The sequence below is a fragment of the Phacochoerus africanus genome, chromosome 4, assembly GCF_016906955.1.
Source record: "Phacochoerus africanus isolate WHEZ1 chromosome 4, ROS_Pafr_v1, whole genome shotgun sequence".
Classification (NCBI taxonomy): domain Eukaryota; kingdom Metazoa; phylum Chordata; class Mammalia; order Artiodactyla; family Suidae; genus Phacochoerus; species Phacochoerus africanus.
In genome coordinates this window covers 67,068,337-67,092,737 of record NC_062547.1, presented here as the reverse complement: position 1 = coordinate 67,092,737, position 24,401 = coordinate 67,068,337, and the positions used below count along the sequence as shown (strand labels likewise).

General features: G+C 40.5%; 2 protein-coding genes across 5 annotated transcripts in view; both read left to right on the top strand.

Annotated features, from left to right (window-relative positions):
* LOC125125652 (zinc finger protein 791-like) overlaps window positions 1-2,242 on the top strand; it is a 60,925-nt gene extending 58,683 nt beyond the window's left edge. For all 4 annotated transcript variants that reach the window (XM_047776958.1, XM_047776956.1, XM_047776957.1 and 1 more), the window contains one exon: window positions 274-2,242. In XM_047776958.1, coding sequence (XP_047632914.1) covers window positions 274-1,600 — 1,327 coding nt within the window. In that variant the 3' untranslated portion in view covers window positions 1,601-2,242. The remainder of the gene's footprint in view (window positions 1-273) is intronic.
* A 10,972-nt stretch (window positions 2,243-13,214) lies between these two features.
* Window positions 13,215-24,002, top strand: LOC125125650 (zinc finger protein 709-like). Its single transcript, XM_047776953.1, has 4 exons — window positions 13,215-13,367; window positions 21,273-21,399; window positions 21,601-21,661; window positions 22,216-24,002. The coding sequence occupies exons 1-4, from the start codon at window positions 13,365-13,367 to the stop codon at window positions 23,564-23,566; spliced, it is 1,542 nt and encodes a 513-aa protein (XP_047632909.1). The 5' UTR covers window positions 13,215-13,364; the 3' UTR covers window positions 23,567-24,002.
* The last annotated feature ends 399 nt before the right edge of the window (window positions 24,003-24,401 follow it).

The window sequence follows — 24,401 nt, the reverse complement described above, 5'->3', positions numbered from 1 at the left end:
ATAGCCTCATTTTCAAATTTAGTTATTCTTAGAAAATGTCTACCAAAAACATTTTCTTAAATGTGATATAAATGTTCACTGTTTGCAAAATAGTTCACTTACAGTTAGTATTAATACCTAGTATATTTTAATATAAAGGGTAAAGTTAGTATATTTAGTTTCTAACAATGCACACAAGATAGAAAACCACACTATTTCTGTAAATCATAGTAAATATAATAAATGTATAATGATTACTAAAGAAATAATTAATAGTATTCTCATTATTTTCAGAAGTGCCATGGTAAAGAGACTTCCTGAAAGTAAAGACAGTAGTTCATGTGGAAAGAACTTCAACCTTATTCCAACTCTCAATTTAAACCAAAAAACTCCTGGATTGAAATCATGTAAATGCAGTACATGTGAAAAAGTCTTTATGGATCATTCATCCCTTCATAAACATATGAGATGTCACACTGAACACAAACCACAAGAGTATCAAAAATGCAATGAGAAGGTATCTAAATGTAAAGAATGTGGGAAAGCATTCATTTATCTCAGTTCTCTTAGAACACATGAAAGCAGTCACACTGGAGAGAAACCCTATGAATGTAAACAGTGTGGAAAAGCATTTCTATATCAAAAAACCTTCCAGGCACACAGAAGAACTCACATAAGAGAAAAATCCTATGAATGCAGGCAATGTGGTAAAAAATTCAGATCTCAAAACCGTTTCCAAATACATGAAAGTAGTCACACTGGAAAAAAACACTATGAATGTAAGGAGTGTGGGAAAGCCTTCACATGGCAAACAAGCTTTCAAAAACACATGGTAACACATACTGGAGATGGACTTCATAAATGTAAGCAATGTGAGAAAGCATTCGTTTATCCCAGTTCTCTTAGAATACATGAAAGGAGTCACAATGGAGAGAAACCCTATCAGTGTAAACAATGTGGAAAAGCCTTTAAATGTGCTAAAACTATTCGAATTCATGAAAGAATTCACAGAGGAGAGAAACCCTATGGATGTAAGCAGTGTGGAAAAGCCTTCACTTATTTTAGTTCTTTACAAATACACAAAAGACAGCACATGGGAAGAAAAACATATGCCTGTAAAACATGTTCTAAAGAATTGAGTACTCCCAGTTCTCTTCGAAATCATGAAAGAATCCACACTGGAGAAAAACCCTATGAGTGTAAGGAATGTGGGAAAGCCTATGCCTGGTATAATAACTTACAATATCACATGATAACACACACTAAAGATGGACCTTATAAATGCAAAGAATGTGAGAAAGTATTCATTAATCCCAGTTCTCTTAAAATACATGAAAGGAGTCACTCTGAAGAGAATCCGTATCAGTGTAAAAAATGTGGTAAAAATTTAAGTTCTCAAAAAAGTTTCCGAATGCATGAAAGAACCCATACTGGAGAAAAGCCCTATAAATGTAAGATATGTGGGAAAACCTTCACTTCTACTTATGTTCATGTGCACGAAAGAATTCACACTGGACAGAAACCTTATCGATGTCATGAATGTGGGAAAGGCTTCATTTGTAGCTCAATCATTCGAAGACACATGAGAATGCACACTAGACAGAAACAATATAAAATGTAGAGAATGTGAGAAACCCTATTCTGATCTTATTTGTTTACAAAAGGATGACAAGATTCACTAGATAAAACTTCTTGTCAGTATACAGCCTGGGAAACACTTCAGTGGGCTCACATCTTTACATATGAAAACTCCCACAAATGAAGAAATATAAATGTAACATAACTAGTTGGAAAGCAATCCATGCCTAATATTCCAGAAAACCTTCAATATGAAAGAGCTGTTTTAAAAGTTTATAAATATGTTGTGTCTACTAAGGATATTTCTTGAAGTGTATCCTTGGATGGTGGATTTCTACTAATTTCAGAAATGAACATTAATGTGAGATAGTCCTGTAAGTTGTCTTTCAACAGTAGTACATAAAGTTCAGTAATTTTTTGTTTAATCAAGCGATGATGTAATTAGGCTTGAATTTTTATAATGTGCTCTTCATTCTCCATTAAAGGTTCATTGAAAATAGCAGTTTGGTATTTGTTGGGGTTTTCTTACTGGTCTTGGGTAGCAGTTCCTAGATATCTGTAATCTACTACATATATTGTACCTTTTTTTACTGAGAAAGAGCCTTTTGGGGGGCATGGTATTTACAGAAGCCTTTTTCTGTGACTTTCTTGTTCAACACTTGGAATAAAGTTTTATATATGGCAAGGTTGTCAATGAGTATAATTTTATGTCAGTTACAATTTTCCTGTTTGCTTTTTGTCTTTCCTTCTGACTGCTATTTGGTGAATGCTATTGGAATTAAGAAGAGAAACTTATGATAACACAGAAAATCTAAAGCTGGAGGTATCTTGCCTCTGAGTAATGTTAGGACCTAGATTTTCCAAAATCCGTCCCGTATGTGATTCAGTGTGTGGTTCAGTGTCAGAATTCACCAGTTGCATCACCTGTAAGTGATTTAAAAGCAGATACAAAGAAGGCATTCTCCAGATTTTGCAGCCACTACACTAGGAGAGTGACAAATATATAACAACATAACAGCTTCAAGGACACCGTCTTCCAGCTTATTTTCCAGATTTCAGTCAAGAGTGTCCTTCAACTGCCACCAACTCTTTGATTTCTGTTTTCATAGAAATGTAGTTTTCCCCTGATGTTATCACAGCTTCCACATCAAAGATCCATGAGAATTTGAATTTTTTCCTATAAGGCCTCGTGAGTCCACCAGGGAAGTATTTCAGAATGCTTGGGAATATTCTGATGCCACTCTTCTCTAGGTTATGTCTGTATAGTGTCTAATTTGTGTAGGAAACACTTTATGCTATTAATAGTGGTAGTGAGTGTTTACCTGATTCACCATGACATTCACAGTGGTGCAACCAAAAAGAAGACCATGGAAGTTTAACGGCTGCACCTGAGGTATATTGCAAGTTTCTGGGCTAGGGGTCAAGTCAGAGCTGCAGCTGCTGGCCTATACTACTGCCACAGCAACACTGGATTCCAGCCACATCTGCAACATACCTCGAAGCTTGTGGCAATGCAGATCCTTAACCCACTGATGTTAACTCCATCATCAGGGATACTGCGTCAGGTTCTTAACCCACTGGGTCAAACATGAACTCCCAAGATGTTTTTCTTTTCTTTTCTTTTTTTTTTTTTTTTTTTTTGTCTTTTTGCTATTTCTTTGGGCCGCTCCCGAGGCATATGGAGTTTCCCAGGCTAGGGCTCGAATCGGAGCTGTACCCCCAGCCTACGCCAGAGCCACGACAACATGGGATCCAAGCTGCGTCTGCAACCTACACCACAGCTCATGGCAATGCCGGATCGTTAACCCTCTGAGCAAGGGCAGGGACCAAACCCTCAACCTCATGGTTCCTAGTTGGATTCATTAACCACTGTGCCATGACGGGAACTCCCCGAGAAGTTTTTCTTTATTGAATACGAATTGGTAAACTTTATTCTATCATTGGTGAATATAATCATTTTCTTAAAGACAAAAAGAATGTCACGGAAGTAAACTTAACTAGTAGGAAGCTTCATTCGTTTATACTATTGTTCACTTTTCCAATTTCTAATTTTATCTTTTACCATTGTTAGCTATAGAGTTATAAAACCATAAATTCACTTCTTAGTATACCAGGTAATATTTTATTGAGGTATAGTTGATTTATGATGTGTTAATTTCTGCTGTATAGCAAATTGATGCAGTTTTGTGTGTGTGTGTTATTTACTGTTTACAAGTTACAGTACAATACAGTTTACAATTTACAATAGCCAACGTAATTCCCATCATGGCTCTGGTTAACGAATCCAACTAGGAACCATGAGGTTGCGGGTTCAATCCCTGGCCTCGCTCAGTGGGTTAAGGATCCAGCATTGCTGTGAGCTATGGTGTAGGTCGCAGATGCAGCTCAGATCCCGAATTGCTGTGGCTGTGGTGTAGGCCAGCAGCTATAGCTCTAATTTGACTCCTAGCCTGGGAACCTCCATATGCCACAGGAGGGGCCCTAAAAAAGGAAAAAAAATTACAATAGCCAAGACATGAAAACAACCTAAATGCCCCACCAACAGATGAAGATGGGGGTGCGTGTGTTTTTTTGCATTTGAGCCCAGGAGTGGAATTTCTGGATCATATGGCACTCTGTTTTTAGCTCTTTTGAGGACCCTCCATATTATTCTCCATAATGGCTACACCAGTTTATTTTCCCACCAACAGTGTAGGAGAGGTCCCTTTTCTTCACACCCTCCACACCATTTATTATTTGTAGACATTTCAGTGATGGCCATTCTGACCAGTGTGATGTGGTACCTGATTGTAGTTTTGGTTTATTTATGTAATGATTAGTGATGTTGGGCCTTGTTCATGTGCCTTTTGGCCATCTATATGTTGTCTCCGGAGAAATGTCTGTTTAGTTTGAAAGACTATACCCTTGATGCTGATATTTCAGCATCTTTACCATGCATTTTAGAGTCAGTGTATCCAATTTAGCACAAAGAAGAAGGCACTGTAGGATTTGAAAGAACCGGTTTGAAGTAATCATGTTTTTATAGTAATAGTGTTTTTTGTGGGAAAAGAGATCACTAAGAAATGGTCTTTGCCTTACATGATAGAAATAAAGGGTGTTCAAGGAAAAAATAAATAAATGTGAACTGTAAGAAGGATGGGGTATGTATGTTTTCTATGAAGGCAGAAGCCTCAATGAGTGAGGATGTCATTGTGATCTTAACCTGGGAATTGAGACATTCTGTTGATTTAGGCCACATGTTTAGATACATGTGGTTTCTTTCTGTGTTTAATATCATAGGAGGTGATACTTTTTTTTTCTTCTTGCTTTTTAGGGCCAAATGTGCAGCATATGAAAGTTCCCAATCAGAGCTACAGCTGCTGACCTACACCACAACTGCAGCAACACAGGATCCGAGCCACTTCTGCAACCTACACCTTAGCTCACAGGCAACACTGGATCCTTAACCCACTGAGCGAGGCTAGGGATCGAACCCACATCCTCTTGGATACTAGTTGGGTTGATTTCCACTGAGCCGTAATGGGAACTCCATTTTAAAATAATTGAAAGTTTGACAGTATTCGGTGTTTTTATCTTTATGCTCTATGGACTGAGTGTACAGTATATACATTGAGAACTTCATTCCACCCATTTAGAGAAACAGAAGTGTCATCTGCATCACTCCAGCCCATCTAGATTTTGTTTCTGCAAGTACACTGTGATTTCCCAGCAGCAAACCAAACAGAGCAATGGCTGTTTAGAGTCAATCATGCAGGGATAATCAAGATGAACTGCAGAAAGAGGGCATCATTTTAAGTAGTATCCTAAATGACTATGAAAGAGAAATGGGGAGTTCTCGTTGTGGGTCAGGAGAAACGAACCCGACTAGTATCCATGAAGATGCAATTTTGATCCCTGGCCTTGCTCAGTAGTTAAGAATCTGGCATTGCTGTGAGCTGTGGTGTAGGTCACAGACGTGGCTCGGATCCCACATTGCTGTGGCTGTGGTATAGGCCACCAGCTGCAGCTCTGATTCTACCTCTAGCCTGGAAATTTCCATATGCTAAAGGCACGGCCCTAAAAAAAAAAAAAAGAGAGAGAGAAATGGGGTATCTTGAGAGCACTGGAACACAAGTTCGATCCCTGGCTCAGCACAGTGTGTTAAGGATCCAGCATTGCCAAAGCTTCATCTTAGGTTGTGATTATAGCTTGGATCTGATCCCTGGCCTGGGAGCTCCATGTGCCTCAGGACTGCCAAAAATGAAAAATTTTTTTTCAACCTTTTTTTTTTTTTTTAGGGCTGCACTTGCAGCATATGGAAGTTCCGGGCTATGGGTTGAATTGGAGGTGCAGCTGCCAGCCTACACCGCAGACACAGCAATGCAGAATCCAGGCCACATCTGTGATCTATGTTGCAGGTTGCAACAACACTGGATCCTTAACCCACTGAGTGAGGCCAGGTATTGAACCTGCATCCTTGTGGATACTAGTTGGGTTCATTACTGCTGAACCACAACTGGAACTCCTCAACACTCTTTCATCACAGGAGGGCTGAAAGTCTGTTTCACTCCTACAAAGCCCCACACCCCATTTTGCTGTTCACAGTTTCATATCCATACGCTTGGAGTTGGAGCACACTGTGTGGAGAAGTGGGAAACCAAAGTAATAGCTTGGAGTTTTAAAGAGCAAAGGAGGAGTTCCTCTTGTGGCTCAATGGTTAACAAACCTAACTAGTATCCATGAGGACATGGGTTTGATCCTTGGTCTTGTTCAGTGGGTTAAGGATCTGGTGTTGCCTCGAGCTGCAGTGTAGGTCACAGACGCGACTTGGATCCAGCATGGCTGTGGCATAGGCCAGCAGCCACGGCCCCAATTCGACCTCTAGCCTGGGAACCTCCATATGCCATGGGTGCAACCCTAAAGACAAAAAAAAAAATTTCAATCTTTCCGCCTTTTTTTGGGTGGGTAGTACAGTTCACTACATATTAGAGAGGTTTTGTTCAAATGGGCACCACAAAGCAATCCTGGGGGATAATGGTATGTTTTTCAGCTTTTATCTGCAGTATTACTATACAGTTGTGGAAACTCATGAGGACGCAGTATTTTCTGTATGTATGTGCTTTGTATATATTTCTTTTTCTTTTTACGGCTGTATCCATGGCATATGGAAGTTCCCAGACTAGGGGTCGAATCGGAGCTGCAGCTGCTGGCCTACACCACAGCCACAGCAATGCAGAATCCAAGCCACATCTGCAACCTACACCACAGCTCACAGGCAACACTGGCTCCTTAACCCAATGAGTGAGGCCAGAGATCAAGCCTGCATCCTCATGGATACTAGTTGGGTTCTTTACCACTGAGCCACAAAGGGAACTCCCTGTTTTGTATATATTTCATTGTTAAAAATAACAGTCTCTTTCATATGTAGAAAAACGTTAAGGTCTCTTTAATATTGCTCTTTAAGTGTTCAGGGCTTCTTTACAGCACTGTGACATCTTTCTTTTCTTTTCTTTCTTTCTTTCATTATTATTATTTTTTTGGTTGTTGTTGTTTTAGGGGTTGCATCAGTGGCATATTGAGGTTCCCAGGCTAGGAGTCAAATCAGAGCTGTAGCTGGCAGCCTACACCACAGCCAGGGCAACAGCGCCAGATCCAAGCCACGTCTGTAACCTACTCCACAGCTCACAGCAGTGCCAGATCCTTAACCCACTGAGTGAGGCCAGGGATCGAACCTGGTCCTCATGGATGCTAGTCAGATTCCTTTCCACTGAGCCATGAGGGGAACTCCTCTTTTTTCTTTTTTTTAATGATTTTTATTTTTTCCATTATAGCTGGGGTTTTTTATTATGATTTTTATTTTTGTGTCATCTTTCTTAAGTTGAAGGAAAGACTGGGCAAGAAGCATCACTGGCCTACAGGCCTTTTTTACAACCCTGTCTTAACTGAGAAAACACCTACTAGAGCTGTAGGAATAAAGGCTGAGGGCTTCCAAAATCTGAGTTGAAACCCAGTTCCCTAGCCAGATCTTTGGACATTCTGTGGTTCCAAATCCTAAAAGTGTATCCCAAGTGCAGTCTGCCTAGGGACCTCCTTACTCATGTGCAGCAGCATGCTTGGACCATTTCTAGCTGTCAAGCCTGCTTACTTGGAAGCATCTTTAAAAATTCATGCATATCTGTAAAAAATTTCTGAGGCAACACCAGGGGACTGTGAGCTGAGGGTGTGACAGAAGCAATGGTAGAAATCCTCATCATGGGCACATTCCATTGGCCATAGAAACCACAGCCATCGCTTATTATAACATCTGCTTCCTTATTCATTCACCCAGCACTTAGAAACTCACTCTCTTTGAGCTGGGAAACAAATGGTTCTAGATGTTTTCAAAACTAGTCACTCCAGCTCCCTACTCACTTACCATAGAGGCCTTGCAGCCTCCAATTACAAAGCCAACTGCCTCTCAACTTCACATGGTGAACATAAATTACCAAGGGCATTTTTGTACCAAGAACTATTCATGGCCTGTATTGCACACAATTGAAGAAGCCATGCTGACTCATGACAGAGTTTTTTGTAAATGGAGGATATCCCAGAGCCTGAATCCACAATCCTCCCTGACCACCTTCTCATTTTCCCTTGAGTCACAAATGCAGGACCCCCTCAGGCTTGCAAAACAGAGGCCTCCTAATTGAAGAGATACAGGTGCTGAGAGGGTAAAGCCAAAATGGCACCGTTGGCATATCCCAGAAAAGTAGGAAGTGTCTTCCTCTCTTCTCTGCCATATTCATTCTCAAGAGGGGTCACCTCCTAATTTTAGGTATGTTGACCACTTGTGGACTCACTTCAGAGGACAAGAGTAGCCAGGGTATTCATGTGCTTTATAGCCAGTGTGCTGTCACCATGGACCTGACAGAGTCCACTACAGAATACTGCGTTTTTTTCCCCTAGATCCATCAGGCCACATCTGATCAAAGGTCGGACCTGAACATCAGATACAATAGTGTAACACTGGACAGACCTGCTAGCAATAGAATATTCCCTGACTATGGATCAGACTTCCTATTTTCACCAATGCTTTCCCCATCGCCAGTGATCTATCTGTCCGGTCCCCCAAACAGTGAGAATTCCTCGCTCAAGGTCACTTTCTGTGGCATCAAGAACTCTGGGAGTGTATTGCCAGGATGTCCGTAATACAAAGACACCACATGAAAAAATACTGAAAGCTTATTACCTCTCTTTCAACTTGGGTTTGGCCATAGTGCCCAGACATTTAGTGAAACTTTCTGCTCTAGGGTTTTTTTCTTGTAAGATTACTATTTTAATGCATGGAGTTGAGTAAATCAGGCTATTCCCATTAGTGTGGGAATATGCCTCATCCAATCAATTGCAGGGGTTTTGTTTTTTGTTTTTTGTTTTTGTTTTTTTTTTTGGTCTTTTGTTTTTTTAGGGCCGCACCCTCAGCATATGGAGGTTCCCAGGCTAGGGGTCTAATTGGAGCTGTAGCTGCTGGCCTATGCCAGAGCCACAGCAATGCCAGATCTGAGCTGCGTCTGAACCACAGCTCACAGCAACGCCAGATCCTTAACCCACTGAATGAGGCCAGAGATTGAACCCGCAACCTCATGGTTCCTAGTCAGATTTGTTTCCATTGTGCCACGACAGGAAGTCCATTTTTTCCCCTATTTTTTAAAAAAAAATTTGACATAGCCGCAGCATGCAGAAGTCCCTGGGGGCAGGGATCGAATCTGCACCACAGCAATGACAATGTCAGGTCCTTAACCCACTGAGTCACCAGGGAACTGCTCAAAGCTTTTTTTTTTTCCCTTTTTTCTTTTTCCTTTTTTTTTTTAGGGCTGCACCTGCAGTATATGGAAGTTCCCAGGCTAGGGTTCAAATTGGAGCTGCAGCTACCAGCCTACAGCTGGCACAGCCACAGCCACAGCCACAGCCACAGCCACAGCCACAGCCACAGCCGCATCTGTGACCTACACTGCAGCTTGCAGCAACGCTGGATCCTTAACCCACCGAGCAAGGCCAGGGATTGAACCTGTGTCCTCATGGTTACTAGTAAGATTCATTTCCACTGAGCCACGATGGGAACTGCCCTTTTTTTTTTTTTTTTTTTTTTTTAGTATCCTGTGTCCTCTTGGATACTACTTTGGTTCGTTAACCTGTGAGTCATGATAGGAATGCCCCCAAATTTTTTTTTTTTTTTTTGCTTTTTTAGGGTGAGAACTTCAGCATATGGCATATGAAGTTTCCCAGGCTAAAGGTCGAATTGAAGCTACGGCTGCCAGCCTATGCCACGACCACAGCAACGCCAGGTATGAGCCACGACTGTGACCTACACAACAGCTCACGGCAACGCTAGATCCTTAAACCACTGAGCAAGGCCAGGGATCGAACCCACAACCTCCTGGTTCCTGATCGGATTCGTTTCTGCTGCACCATGATGGGAACTCCCTGAAAGATAATATTTTTAATGATGAAAGTTTGGATGCTTTCAGAATTCCCGTTGTGGCACAGTGGTTAATGAATCCGACTAGGAACCATGAGGTTGAGGGTTCGGTCCCTGCCCTTGCTCAGTGGGTTAAGGATCTAGCGTTGCTGTGAGCTGTGGCAGACACAGCTCGGATCCCGTGTTGCTGTGGCTCTGGCGGAGGCTGGTGGCTACAGCTCCTATTGGACCCCTATCCTGGAAACCTCCACATGCCGCAGAAGCAGCCCTAGAAAAGGCAAAAAGACAAAAAAAAAAAGAAAAAAGAAAAGAAAAGAAAAGAAAGAAAGAAAGTTTGGATGCTTTCACCTGAAGATAAGGAACAAAACAAGGATATGTGCTCTTGCCACTTTTATTTGAGAAGATACTGGAGATTTTAGCCAAAATCATTATACAGTAAAAGGCTATAAAATGCTTAAAGACAAGTTGGAAGATATAAAACATTTCTACTTCCATTTGAGGTATCTTCTATTCAGAAGAATTTAAGGAATTCAATTAAAAAAAACCATTAGAACTCATATTTCAGTTCAGCAAAGTGATACTACTCAAGATCAATATACCAAAATTGTATTTCTATACACCTGCAATGAACAATCTGATAATGAAACTAAGAATGCAGTTTTAGTAAAATGAAAAGGAATGAAGTAATTGGGAGGACATTTAGCAAAACAAGTACATAATGTATATTCGGGAAACAACAAAACATGGTCAAAATAAATAAATGAATATATGAATGTGAAAACAGCCTAATTTCTTGGATTAGAATGTATAACGTTGTTTTTTGTTTGTTTGTTTTTCTTATTTTAGGGCTGCACCTGTAACATATGGAAGTTCCCAGGCTAGGGGTCAAACTGGATCTGCAGCTTCAGGCCACAGCCACAGCCACAGCAATACAAGATCTGAGCCACATCTGCAACCTCTGTGGGATCCTTAACCCACTGAACAAGGCCCGGGATCAAACCCGCATCCTCATGGGTACTAGAGAGGTTTGTAACCCACTGAGCCACAACAAGAACTCCCTAACATTGTTGAAATGGCTCTGTAGGATTTCACTGGTATGAGGTATCTAAAGTAGTTTAATTCTTAGAGACAAAAAGTAGAATGGTTCTTATCAGGGACTGGGGAATGGGAGAATGAGGACTTGTCTTACAGGTATGAAAAGAATTAATAAATAGGAAACTAATTTAAATACTCTCAGGAGACTAGAAGAAGAACTCTCGCACCATGTGAGGATAGTTGAGCCCAAGAGGAAGAAGGAAGACTTTCTTCTCTTGCTTCAATCCCTGGCCAAGGAGAAAAAGTTTCTTCATTCAGCCAATGTAAACCCATTATATCTTGAACTCTCAACTGTTCTGCGGTTAATGAGCCAGACTAGATCCATGAGGACAAGGGTTCGAAACCTGGTCTCACTGAGTGGGTTATGGATCTGGCGTTGCCATGAGCTGTGGTGTAGGTCGCAGATGTGGCTCAAATCTTGTGTTGCTGTGGCTGTGGCATAGGCCGGCAGCTGTAGCTCCAATTCAACCCCTAGCCTAGGAACCTCCATATGCTGTGGGTGCAGCCCTAAAAAGTTTACAAAAAGGTCAAAAAAAAAAGTGAAAATGAAAATTTTATGGTATGTTTATATTACCCAACTAAAAGTAACTGTTTGAGGGCAAAAGCATGAAAACACAACACACAAAATGGAAGAAAATTTTGCAAATTGTTTATCTGAAAAGGAATTTATATTAAAGACATCTAAGGATCTCATAAAAAGTGAAATAACGCAATTTAAATATCACAAAGAATCTGAATACACATTTTTCCAAATAAAATACACAAATGGTCAAAGGCATATGGAAAGCTTCTAGACATTGTTAATCACCAAGGAGATGCAAATCAAAACCACAAAGAGATTCCACTTGACAAGAACTAGGATGGCTAAAATCAGAACATGAGGTACTAAATTTATGGAGGATATATGCAGAAATTTGAACTCTCATAGGGGTAAAAAAAAGATAAAATTGTCCACAATGGAAAAATCTCTGGGAAATCCTCCAATATTAAACCTAGCATTATTATATGACTCACTAGTCCCATTCCTAGGTATATACCCAAGAAAATAAAAATAAATGTTTCACTAAAACTTACACATGAATTTTATAGTAATGTGATTCATAGTAGCCCAATAGAAACATCCAAAAGTCCATTAACAGATGAAAAATGTGTTTCAACCAATCAATAGTACATTATTCTGAAATAAAAGAAAAGAATTGCTACATAATTGTCCCTTGAAAAAATTATACTGAGTGTATGAAGTCCTTCAAAATCCCATATATAAAACTTTCCATGTGAAAGACCAAAACGGGGAAACAGTAAAGTAGTGGTTTTCTAGACTAGGGGATTGGAGGAGGAGGATGGGAAGATTAGCAGTCACAGCTAAAGGTAGAAGAGTTTATTGACCTTCCTGGGCCGGTGATTGACCTGTGCCACAGCAGCGACCCGAACCACAGAGGTGACAGTGCTGCATCCTTAAGAGGTTCCTTGCCGTAGATATCACTGTTGACATTTCAAGGTTTCCTAGGCACACAGGGAACACTGATCTAGAATAAATTTCCTTCTAGCATAAAATGTACATCTGAAAAGTCAATAAGCAAACCTCGCAGCTTGGGATTTGACCGAGATTTATCCTGGCACCCAGGTAGGGCTGTCTAATGCAGACTTCCTGCCACAGTCAAGTGCTCTGAGATTCTTTAGCTTAAGTACCTAATGAGTGGGGACGGGGAAAGGATGGGTGGAAGGCTCAGTGCTGTCAAGGACCAAAGATGAAAATGGAGCCAGTGAGTTCGCATTTAAGTGTCTGCGTTTCTTAAAAAGAGGCCCAGTTCCAGAAGTGGCCAAAGAGACTTAAACCAAGCCCTTGATCCCTGGAGGACATCAGACCCTCTTATTCCAGGCCGGTGTTATCTGTACTTGCTCCGTCTTTAAGCTGAATCAGCAACCCCAGTGTCCTAGCAGCTACAGAAGACATCAGAGGAAATCCCAGGCCTGGAAAATTTTGTGTTCCAAACTAAAAATGCCAGGAGGGGGCAGGTCCAATCCCACCTCCCGCAGGTTGTCACTCACGCGCGAGGGGGCGGGGCATTGGGATCTATCCAATCAGGAGGCGGCCGGGGCAGGTGGGTGGGGCGACGCGCCGCACCAGCGTGGACGTCTTTTCTCCTTCCCACCGCGCAGGTTGTGCGTGTCTTACTCTCCAGGGTCACTGTTTGCTTTTGAGTCTCTTCTGTCGTGCTCTGAGCTGCACTGGTCGTTGGAGTCGAGAGAAGGACGCAGAAGCGGAGGAAACTTCGCAATGGTGAGTGTGGTGTTCTGGAGAGTGGAGACCCCGCGGAGGAACTGATAGGAACCGGTCGGAACCGGCCTCCTCGTGGGCAACTCTGGAGTCTGCGGATCCGAGCCCGCCCGGCGTGCTCTCCGGTTCGCGTCGTGGAGGCGGGCCTGGCATTCAAGACCCCAGGCGTCCTGTTCTGTCGCTGTTGTGGCGTCTTCAGCCAGACTGTGCAGCCACTCTGTGCAAGTCTGCACCCGCAGCTCCATGTCTCTCCCGGGTTGTTTGTTGACCACGAGGAGGGTTATCAGGGGGACGGTGCTGTTTACTGTGGTGACAGGATAAACTATAATGCCCCCAGCCCTTTTAGTTTGAAGGTGGGGGGGTGCTTTTCTTTTTTTTAATGGATTGCAGTTTTATATACATTACTGTTTAAGGGATCAGATCTTGCAGTAGTTTCCTTTGTCGAAAAGTTTAAATTAAATTCCTGAGGGAGGAAAGTAACTCAAGACTACCTCCCCTCACATCCTCTGCCACTTCTCTGCTCTTAACTCCAGCCACCCTGAGATAGCCAGTTTTGAGTACTGCTTCATTATCCTTTTATTGTTTCTTTATATACGAACAACCCAGTGCCAATACCTATTTTTCATACAGTTTTTGTCCTTGTGATATAATGATTATTTGGGATTCACGTGTTTGATGTTTGACTGCTGAAAGTCAAACCTCTTCCCCTCCCTTTCCCCTGGTGCTTCTTAGCTGGACAGGCTGATAAGAAAGCCTGGAGGCATCTGCTCTGTGAGCTGCTGTTTGCTGGGGAGCTTTCCCTGTGCCCTGCACTGTGTTGCCCTGTGTGGCGCTGTTGACCCCACCATGCCTGGGTTCTAAGTACAGAGGACTCCGAGTTAGCAGTTTCCATAGTTCCTTGTTTTTTGGGAGCAGGAGTATGAGAAGGGGATCCTCCTAACAGTGGTGCTGGGTGGATGTCTGGGGTAGAACTTCTGTCTGTGTGTTTAGAATTCTTGAAGGTATGACTAAGGCTGGGTTTGCCTAGACATTAGTATGGGGGATGATTAGGGGAGTAGGAGAATGATTATACCCTGTGACTGAGGAGATTCCAGGTGATTGTTACTACTTAAAGTGCAATTATTTCAGAAAAAAAATGAAGAGTCAAAGAAAGACAGCCAGTAAGTGTCGAGATTCCAGGAGGCTCAACAAAGCCTTTTAAGTACCTCTGAGGCCATTGTATCTATTGTAACAGAGATCTTTACCTTCTGGATTGTGGTGGACAACACTCACAGTGTCAGTTTGGCACAGCAGAGGGATTAGTTCAAGCCCAGTTTAAGTTCGAGTTCCTTAAATTCTCTAAAGTAATTCAGTGTCGTAAAGAGGCCTCTGACCCTGTTGGCGGTGGTTGGAGGAGAAGCCTTAAGTTGTCTATAGGCTTCTGAAGCAAGGACTTTCCTAAGGTCCCAAATTAATACACCATCAAAGTTGCAATTTTCCCCATGTTCTGGGATCTCTTAAAAATAGAGGCCTCCACTGAAGTGTCTATTATGACTTTGGTCCTGGAAACAGAACCCCAGCAGCTCAGCTACTGACACCTACTTGTGAGTATGAGAACAGGGCCCTCTTTCCAGTGGTCCTGAGTTGATGTCTCAGCTAGAACCTGTGTTTAAAGTGAAGGTGTGACTGAGGCTGGGTTTGCCCACACATTGTTGGTTGTGAGGGGATCTGGGATGATTATATCCTGTGAATGAGTGGTAATGTTCACATCCTCACCCGTATTTGGTGTTCTGAGTGTTTTGAATTGTAGCTATTTCTAAGTGTGTGGTGATACCTCCTTCTTTTATTTCCCATTTCCCATTAACATTTGACAGTGAGTATGTTTTCATGTAGCCTATTTCTTTTCGGTGTATCTTCTTTGGGTTGCCAAATTTGTTCATTTATTTTGCCCCCCCCCTTTTTCTCATTTTTTGCCTGCCCCCCAGGCATAGGGAATTCCTGCCCCAGGGATCAGATCCGAGTCATACCTGAAACCTAAGCCACAGGTGTGGCAACGCCAGATCCTTAACCCACCATGCCGGGATAGGGATCAAACCTGTGACCCAGCACTCCCAAGACACCACTGATCCCGTTACGCCACAGCGGGAACTCCTATTTTTCCTATTTTTAATTAGGTTTTTTTATTTTACTGTTGAGCTTTAAGAGTTATTTGCGTATGTTGGATACCAGCCATTTATAAGTGTTTTGCATAGATTTTCTCCTTGGTGACTTGCCTTTTCATTCTCTTAACATTGTCTTTCTCAGAGCAAGTTTTTTTCATTTCAGTGACATGAAATTATACTTTTTTTTTCTGTTACAGGCCTTGCATTCGGGGTTATAGTTGAAAATTCATTGCTAAACCCAAAGTCACCTACATTTCCTTCTGTGTTATTTTTAGAAGTTTATTTTGCATTTTCACAATGAGATATGTGATGTGGTGTTTTTTGTTTTTTGGGATTTTTTTGGGCCCCTCCTGGGATATGTGGGAGTTCTCCTGGCCAGGGATCAAACCCTCGGCAGCGACCCAAGCTACTGAAGTGACAGCACCAGATCCTTAACCTGTTGCACCACAAGAGAACTCCTCTGTGATGTGTTTTGAGGTTTTTTTTTTCTGTGTGTGAAATATATAAGGTGTGTGTCTGCATTCCTTGTGTCTGTTCGTGTGCATATATGTTTTATGTGAATATCCATTATTTCCAGCAACAAATAGTTTAAAAGAGTTCGTTTTCATTGGAATTGTCTTTCTTTTTGTCCAAGTTCAGTATTGTATGTTTGGGAGGGTCTGTAGGAAAGCAGTTCATTAACCTTCAATCTCATTCTCTTATTAATCCCAGAAGTTATCTCTGTTATTGTGGATTCTTTCAGATGTTTCACAGGAATAATCATGTTATACAAATGTTCTAGTTTTAGCTATAGGATTCATGAAGATGTTTATTCTCAAGAAGTGAACTCGTTTGTTTTCATAAATGCATGTTGGATATTTTCATACCTTTTTCTTTTTTTGCCACAACCATGGCATGTAGGTGTTCCTGGGCTGATGATTGAACCCACACTGCAGTTGAGGCCTGCACCACAGCTGTGACAATGCCAGAGCCATAATCCATTGTGCCACAGGGAACTTCCTATCATACCTTTTCATTTTTATTCCTTCCTCTTTTCTTTCTGATATTAATACTTGCTTCTCTCTGTTCTTACTTACCTTGACATTGGATATTTATCAATGTTGTTAGTCTTGTCAAAGGACCAGAGTTAAAATTTTTTTTCTCAGAGTTGCCTTGTGGTGCAGCAGATTAAGGATCCAGTGTTGTTACTGCTCCATAATGTGTAATTGATAGGCTAAGAAAGGATAAAATGAAGAATCAGGTAAAATGCTCGATTAAAACCAGGGAAGATAGAAAAAAGGGGGAAGACAAATGAAAGAAAGAACAAGGGCAACACATAGAAACAGTAGAATGTGTGGTAGATATTAATCCAACTGTATTGATCACCAATTCATTCACTGATGCTCTCAATACCAATGAAAGACATATAGTAATACCAGATGTTAAAAATTATAATTTTCCTTACAAAAAACAATATTTAAAAATTTTTATTATAGTTGATTTACGGTGTTCATCAATTTCTGCTATGTAGCAAAGTGACCCAGTCATACATATATATACATCCTTTTTCTCATATTATCTTTCATCATATTCTGTCAAGAGATTGGATGTAGTTCCCTGTGTTATATACAGCAGGACCTTATTGCTTATCCATTCTAAATTTAATAGTTTGCATCTACTAATCCCAAACTCCCAGTGCATCCCACTCCCTCCACCATCCTCCATTGGCAGCCACAAGTCTGTTCTCCATGTCTGTGAGTCTGTTTCTGTTCTGTAGATGGATTCATCTGTGCCATATTTTATTTTTTATAATGATTTTTATTTTTTCCATTATAGCTGATTTACAGTGTTCTGTCAATTTTCTGTTGCACAGCAAGGTGACCCAGCCACACGTACATGTATACATTCTTTTTTCTCACATTATCATTCTCCATCACAAGTGACCAGACATAGTTCCTGGTGCTATACAGCAGGATCCCATTGCTTATCCATTCCGAAGGCAATAGTTTGCATCTATTAACCCCAAATTCCAAGTCTCTCCCCCTCCCTCCCCCTCCCTCTTGGCAACCACAAGTCTGTTCTCCATGTCCATGATTTTCTTTTCTGTGGAAAGGTGCATTTGTGCCATATATTAGATTCCAGATATAAGTGAAATCATATGGTATTTATCTTTCTCTTTCTGACTTACTTCACTCAGGATGAGGATCTCTCGTTCCCGCTATGTTGCTGCAGATGGCATTATTTCATTCTTTATTAATGGCTAAGTAGTATTCCATTGAGTATATATACCATATCTTCTTAATCTACTTATCTGTTGATAGACATTTAGCTTTTCTGGATATATGCCCAGGAGTGGGATTGGTGGATCATATGGTAATTCTATATTTAGTTTCTGAGGAACTTCCGTTCTGTTTTCTGTAGTGGCTGTACAAGTTAACATTCTCATCAGCAGTGTAGAAAGATTTCCTTTTCTCCCCACCCTCTTCAGCACTGTTTATTTGTTGGCCACTCTGACTCATGTGAGGTGATATTTCATTGTAGTTTTGATATGCATTTCTCTAATAATTAGTGATGTTGAGCATTTTTTCATGTACCTGTTGGCCATCCATATGTTTTCTTTGGAGAAATGCCTGTTTAGGTCTTGTGCCCATTTTTCCATTGGGTTGGTTGTTTTTTGTTCTTATTTTTGTTTGTTTGTTTTTGCTGTTGAGTTGTGTGAGTTGTTTGTATATTTTGGAGATTAAGCCCATGTTGATTGAATCATTTGCAACTATTTTCTCCCATTCCTTAGCTTGTCTTTTGTTTTTTATGGTCTCCTTTGCTGTGCAGAAATTCAATTTTAAATATGAAGACACAGGTAGATGAAAAGTAAAGGGATGGAGAAAAATACATCATGCCAAACCTAAACAAAAGAAAGCTGGCATTAGTGTATGAATTTTCAGATAATGCAGATTTCAGACCAAGGAAAACTAAGAGCTAAATATGGGCTTTACATAATGACAAAAAGGTCCATTTTCCAAGGAGCCATAAGGGGCAAAATACATAAAGCAAGTGCTGAAAGAATGCAAGGAGAAATACATGAATCCATTTATTGTAATCATACATCAGTATTCTCTTTATCATAAAATTTCAGTGGGCAAAGAATCAGGAAGAACAAAATTGAGCTAAACCAGCACTATTAAACAACTCAATGTAACTGTTACCTATGGAATGCTTTATGAAACAAGGACAGAATACACATTTTTCTCAGGTTCCATGGAACATTCACCATGACAGAACACATTTTAGGGTATAAAGCATACATTAACAGATCTGAACAAAAATCATACAGACTATACTCTTACAATTCAAAGACATTAATCTACATATAAGTAACAGCAAGAGAGTTGGAAAATACTCTATTACATGAAAAGTCAGCAGGACATTTCTAAATAATACATAAGATCAAGTAAGTCTGAAGAAAAAAAGTTTGAACTGAATGAAATGAAAACATAATGTTTCAAAGGATGTAGAATGCATCAAAAACAGTACCTAAAGGGAAATTTATGCCATTAAACACATACACTGGGAAAACACCAAGATGTGTAAAGAATAATGCAAGAGTCTACCTTAGGAAACGACAAAAAGAGGAAGATATAAAATGCAAAGCAAGCAGAAGAAGAGAAATAATAAAAATTAGAAAAAAATTGTTGCCTGTAGATGGAAATAAAATTTTTTTTCTTTTTTGGCCACACCTTCAGCATGTGGAAGTTCCTGGGCCAGGGGTTGAATCCGTACTGCATTTTCGACCTATGCCACAGCTGTGGCAATGCCAGATCTTAACTCATTGAGCGGAGTCAGGGATTGAATCCCCACTGCCAGAGACAACTCTGGATCCTTAACCTGCTGTGCCATGGCAGGAACTTCCTTTTTTTTCTTTTTGGTGGTACCTAAGGCATGTGAAAGTTCCAAGGCCAGGGATCAAGCCAGCAGCACAGCAGCAAATCAAGCCATTGCAGTGACAGCATCAGATCCTTAACCCACTGTACCATAAAGGAACTCTTCAATTACACTTTTTTGTGTGTGTGGTTTTAGGGCTGCACCTGCAGCATATGGAGGTTCCCAGGCTAGGGGTCTAATTGGAGCTGTTGCTGCCGGCCTTTGCCACAGCCACAGCAACACCATATCCAAGCCACATCTGCAAACTACACCACAGCTCATAGCCATGCCAGATCCTTAACCCACTGAGCAAGGCTAGGGATCGAACCCTTGTCCTCATGGATACTGGTTGGGTTCATTACTATTGAGCGATGATGAGAACTCCAAAGCTTTATGTATTTTGTAATCATGGACAAATTCACCCTCAAACTGGTGAACTTGCTTGCAGTCTCTAGCTCTTAACCTGTTTCTGAAGAAAACACAGTTTGACCTTAAAGAGCTATTCTAGCAAATTATCTCACTTTGTGTTCTAAAATTTGGCTGGGAGTTCTCTTGTGGTGCAGGGGGTTAAGGGTCTGGTATTGTCACCGTAGCGGCTTGGGTGGCTGCTCTGGAAGGAGTTTAGTCCTGGCCCAGGAACTTCCATATGCTATGGGTGCAGCCAAATAAAATAAAATAAAATTTGGCTGGGATCACTGTGAGGCACATGTGTATAGGTATTTTGTGGCCTGGTTGTTATTACTTTTCCTCAGGTCTGAACTTTAAGTTAGAGTAAGTTTTAGGTACATGCAGTTATTTAGAGAGAGAATGGAAGAACAGTCTGTGATAATTATTACACCTCTAAAAAGGAATGTTTCCCCACAAAGAATAGTGCATGTGATTACTTCTGAAGGCCTGGAGTTAGTTCCCATTGTGGCTCAGTGGTAACAAACCCAACTAGGATCTATGAGAACGCGGGTTCAATCCCTGGCCCTGTTCAGTGAGTTAAGGATCCAGCACTGCTGCAAGCTGTGGTGTAGGTCTCAGATGTGGCTCAGATCTGGCATTGCTGTGGCATAGGCCAGCACCTGCAGCTCCAGTTTGACCTCTAGCCTGGGGACTTCCCTGTGCCAAAGGAATGGCCCTAAAGAGTAAATAAGTAAATAAATAAAGGCCTGGAGGACTTTGGGACAGTGTGGTCAGCTGGACTTTGTTTTTGATTTTTGAGGTTTTTTTGTTTGTTTTGGCCTCACCTATGGCATGTGGAAGTTCCCCGGCCAGGGATCAAACCCATGCCACTGCATAGCAGTGACCCAAGCTGCTGCAGTGACAATAATGGATCCTTAACCCCCTGCACCACAAGGAAATTCCCAGCTGGGCTTTGTTAAGTTTGATTTCTCTGGGGCTCTTGGACTCTCCTGTTTGGTGACAGGACTAGGGAAAAGAGCTTCCAGTTCTTCTCAGAAGACTCATTCATTGAAAACTCATATAGACTTGACCCTCTATCTCCTGAAGTGCTGTAAATGGTGGATAAACAAGAAGAAGATAAAAAAATTTTCTCACACAAAATCAGGGTTCTTAAAATGATATTTGTTTCATTTATTGTCATTTCCCAATAATTTTGCCAGTTCCCAGTAATCTCTGGGCTCTGCCATTAATGAGGTATAAGGTGGAATGTGATCACAGAAATAATCTGTCAGTAATTTATATATGTTCATGATGGTGTTAAATTTACAAGGAAGTGTGCTGAGAGTAAGTTTCTCACGATCAAGTCATAGAATAAATGTTTGCTGACAGTAGAATCATTTGTAACCTTTCTGTAAATGGAGTAGAGTTGTCTAGTGCTGTCAGTCTCAAGTATCTTATTGTAAACATATTTGGGATGTTTTAGGACTCAGTGACCTTTGATGATGTGGTTGTGAACTTCACCCTGGAGGAGTGGGCTTTACTGGATCCTTCACAGAAGAAACTCTACAGAGATGTGATGGAGGAAACCCTCAGAAACCTGGCCTCACTAGGTAAGAATAATGACTTTCCTTCACTTCGTCAATTAGAGAACAAATGCTCCATGCTAATTTACATTGTTCTAAGATATGTAATTGGGGAAGGGAGGGTGTTGGTATATAAACTGGGCTTAGTCTCAGTTAACAATGGACATAATATGATAAATTTATTAATTTCCAATATTTTTTATTAATTTTTCTGGGTCTGCATTTTAGGAAAAACATGGGAAGATCATGATGTTGGAGATCAGTACAGAAACCAGGGGGGGAAACTAAGGTAAGTCACACGTAGAACAGATAGCATCATCTCATGTAAGAATCCTAGTATATTATGAAATATTAAAAACATGCAAACAAAACAGATAGCACCTTTTTCACATTTAGTTCTTAGAACCTTTCTACCAAAACCATTTTCTTAAATGTGACATAAATATTATGTGCTTGTAACATAGTTCATTTGCAAATAGTATTAATAAACTCTACATTTGAGGGGGGAAAAAAAAACCCAAACCCACAAGCCTATATTTGAATATCAATGCTAGGGGTGATTTTTTGTTTTTTGGGTTTTTTTCTTGGCTGCGTCCACAGCGTGTGGAAGTTCCCAGGCCAGGGATCAAACAGCGATCCAAGGCACTGCAGTGACAACACCAGATCCTTAACTCACTGCATCAGTATTACTCTATTTTAATAGCAGAAAGGGTGAAGTCATGTTGCAGAGCATTTAATATACTCAATTTCTAACAATTTAAACAAGGTGGATAATTATAATAAATAGAATAAATATAAGCTCAATAAAGAAACCATTAGAAATGTGCTTCTTATTTTTTACAGAAGTCCTCTGGTAGAGAGACTCTCTAAACATAAAGACAGTAGTCTGTGTGGAGAAAACTTCAGTCTTATTCCAAGTCTCAATCTGAAAAAGAAAACTACTGGATCAAAACCATGTGAATGCCATTCATGTGGAACAGTCTTCATGGATCACTCATCCCTTAAAAGACACATAAGATGTCACACTGAACATACACCAGGAGAGTTTCAAAACTTTGGTGACAAGCTATATGAATGTAAGCACTGTGGTAAAGCCTTTAATCATTTCACTTCCTTCCTAATGCACAAAAGAGGTCACACTGGAAGGAAACTGTATGAATGTAAAATATGTTCTAAAGCATTGAGTTCTCCCAGTTCTCTTCGATATCATCAAAGAACCCACACTAGAGAAAAACCCTATGAGTGTAAGGAATGTGGGGAAGCCTTCACATGGCTCATAACCTTTCAAAAACACATGATAACACACACTGGAGATGGACCTTATAAATGTAAGGAATGTGAGAAAATATTCATTAATCCCAGTTCTCTTAAAATGCATGAAAGGAATCACACTGGAGAGAAACCCTATCAGTGTGAAGAGTGTGGCAAAGGCTTCAGTTATGTCTCTTCCCTCCGAATCCACAAAGGAAGTCACACTGGAGAGAAATTGTATGTGTGTAAAACATGTTCTAAAGTATTGAGTAGTCTTGGTTCTCTTCGAAATCATGAAAGAATCCACACTGGAGAAAAACCCTATGAGTGTAAGGAATGTGGCAAAGCCTACACATGGTATAATAATTTGCAGTATCACATGATAACACACACTAAAGATGGACCTTATAAATGTAAAGAATGTGAGAAAGTATTCCTTAATCCCAGTTCTCTCAAAATACATGAACGGAGTCACACTGGAGAGAGACCCTATGAATGTAAGCGATGTGGTAAAAATTTTAGTTCTCAAAATGGTCTCCACACCCATGAAAGAACGCACACTGGTGAAAAACCCTTTCAATGTAAGGAATGTGGGAAAGCCTTCACGTGGCAGAAAACCTTTCAGAAACACATGATAACTCACAATGGAGATGGACCTTATAAATGTAAAGAATGTGAGAAAGTATTCATTAATCCCAGTTCTCTTAAAGTACATGAATGGAGTCACACTGGAGAGAAACCCTATCAATGTAAACAATGTGGTTTAAGTTTTAGTTCCCAAAAAGGCTTCCGGAATCATGAAAGATATCACACTGGTTGTAAAATATGTGGGAAAACCTTTACTTACATTTATCCTCAAAAACATGAAAGAACTCACACTGGGGAGAAACCATATCAATGTAAGGAATGTGGGAAAGCCTTCATATCTCTGTCAAGAATTTGAAGGCACACTGGAGAAAAACCATATACATGTGAAGAATGTGGGAAAGACTTATCATAGTAATTTAAGAAGGCATGAAAAGATTCATTAGATAAAACTTCTTGTTTGTAACCAGCTTGGGAAGTAATTCAAATTGGCCCACATCCTTAGATGCAAAAACTCCCATGGAGAAGATGTAGGAATGTAAGTAACATGAGATAACTCAATGGAAAGTAATCTATGTATAATGTTTCAGAAAGCTTTCGGTATGAGTTTGTTTTAAAAGTTTATAAATATGTTGTGTTTACTGAGGATCTTTCTTCAGGTGCATTGTTGGACATTGAATTTCTACTAATTTCAGAAATGAATATTTTGAATTATTTCTATAAGTTGTCTTTCAACAATAGTACATAAGGTTTAAAGGTAGTGATTTTTCTTTTTTTCTTTTTTTAATTACTCAAGTGAATATATCACATCTGTAGTCATATAATGATCATAACAATATGATTTCACAGGATTTCCATCCCACAGCCCAAGCACATCCCCCCACCCCCCATAAAGGTAGTGATTTTTCTTTTAATCAGATGTTTTTTCTTTACATTTTGAAGCATCTTGGATCCATGTGTGATTAAAGTGTATTTTAGTGTGCAGTTAGGCTTAAATTTTCATATGCTATTTATTCTCTGCTAAAGAGCCATTGAAAATAGCAGCTTGGTATTTTGGAGGATTTTCCTACTGGCCTTGGGCACCAGTTCCCCATTGTTCTTTTTTTTTTTTTTTTTCTTTTTGTCTTTTTGCCATTTCTAGAGCCGCACCCGCAGTATATGGAGGTTCCCAGGCTAGGGGTCCAATAGGAGCT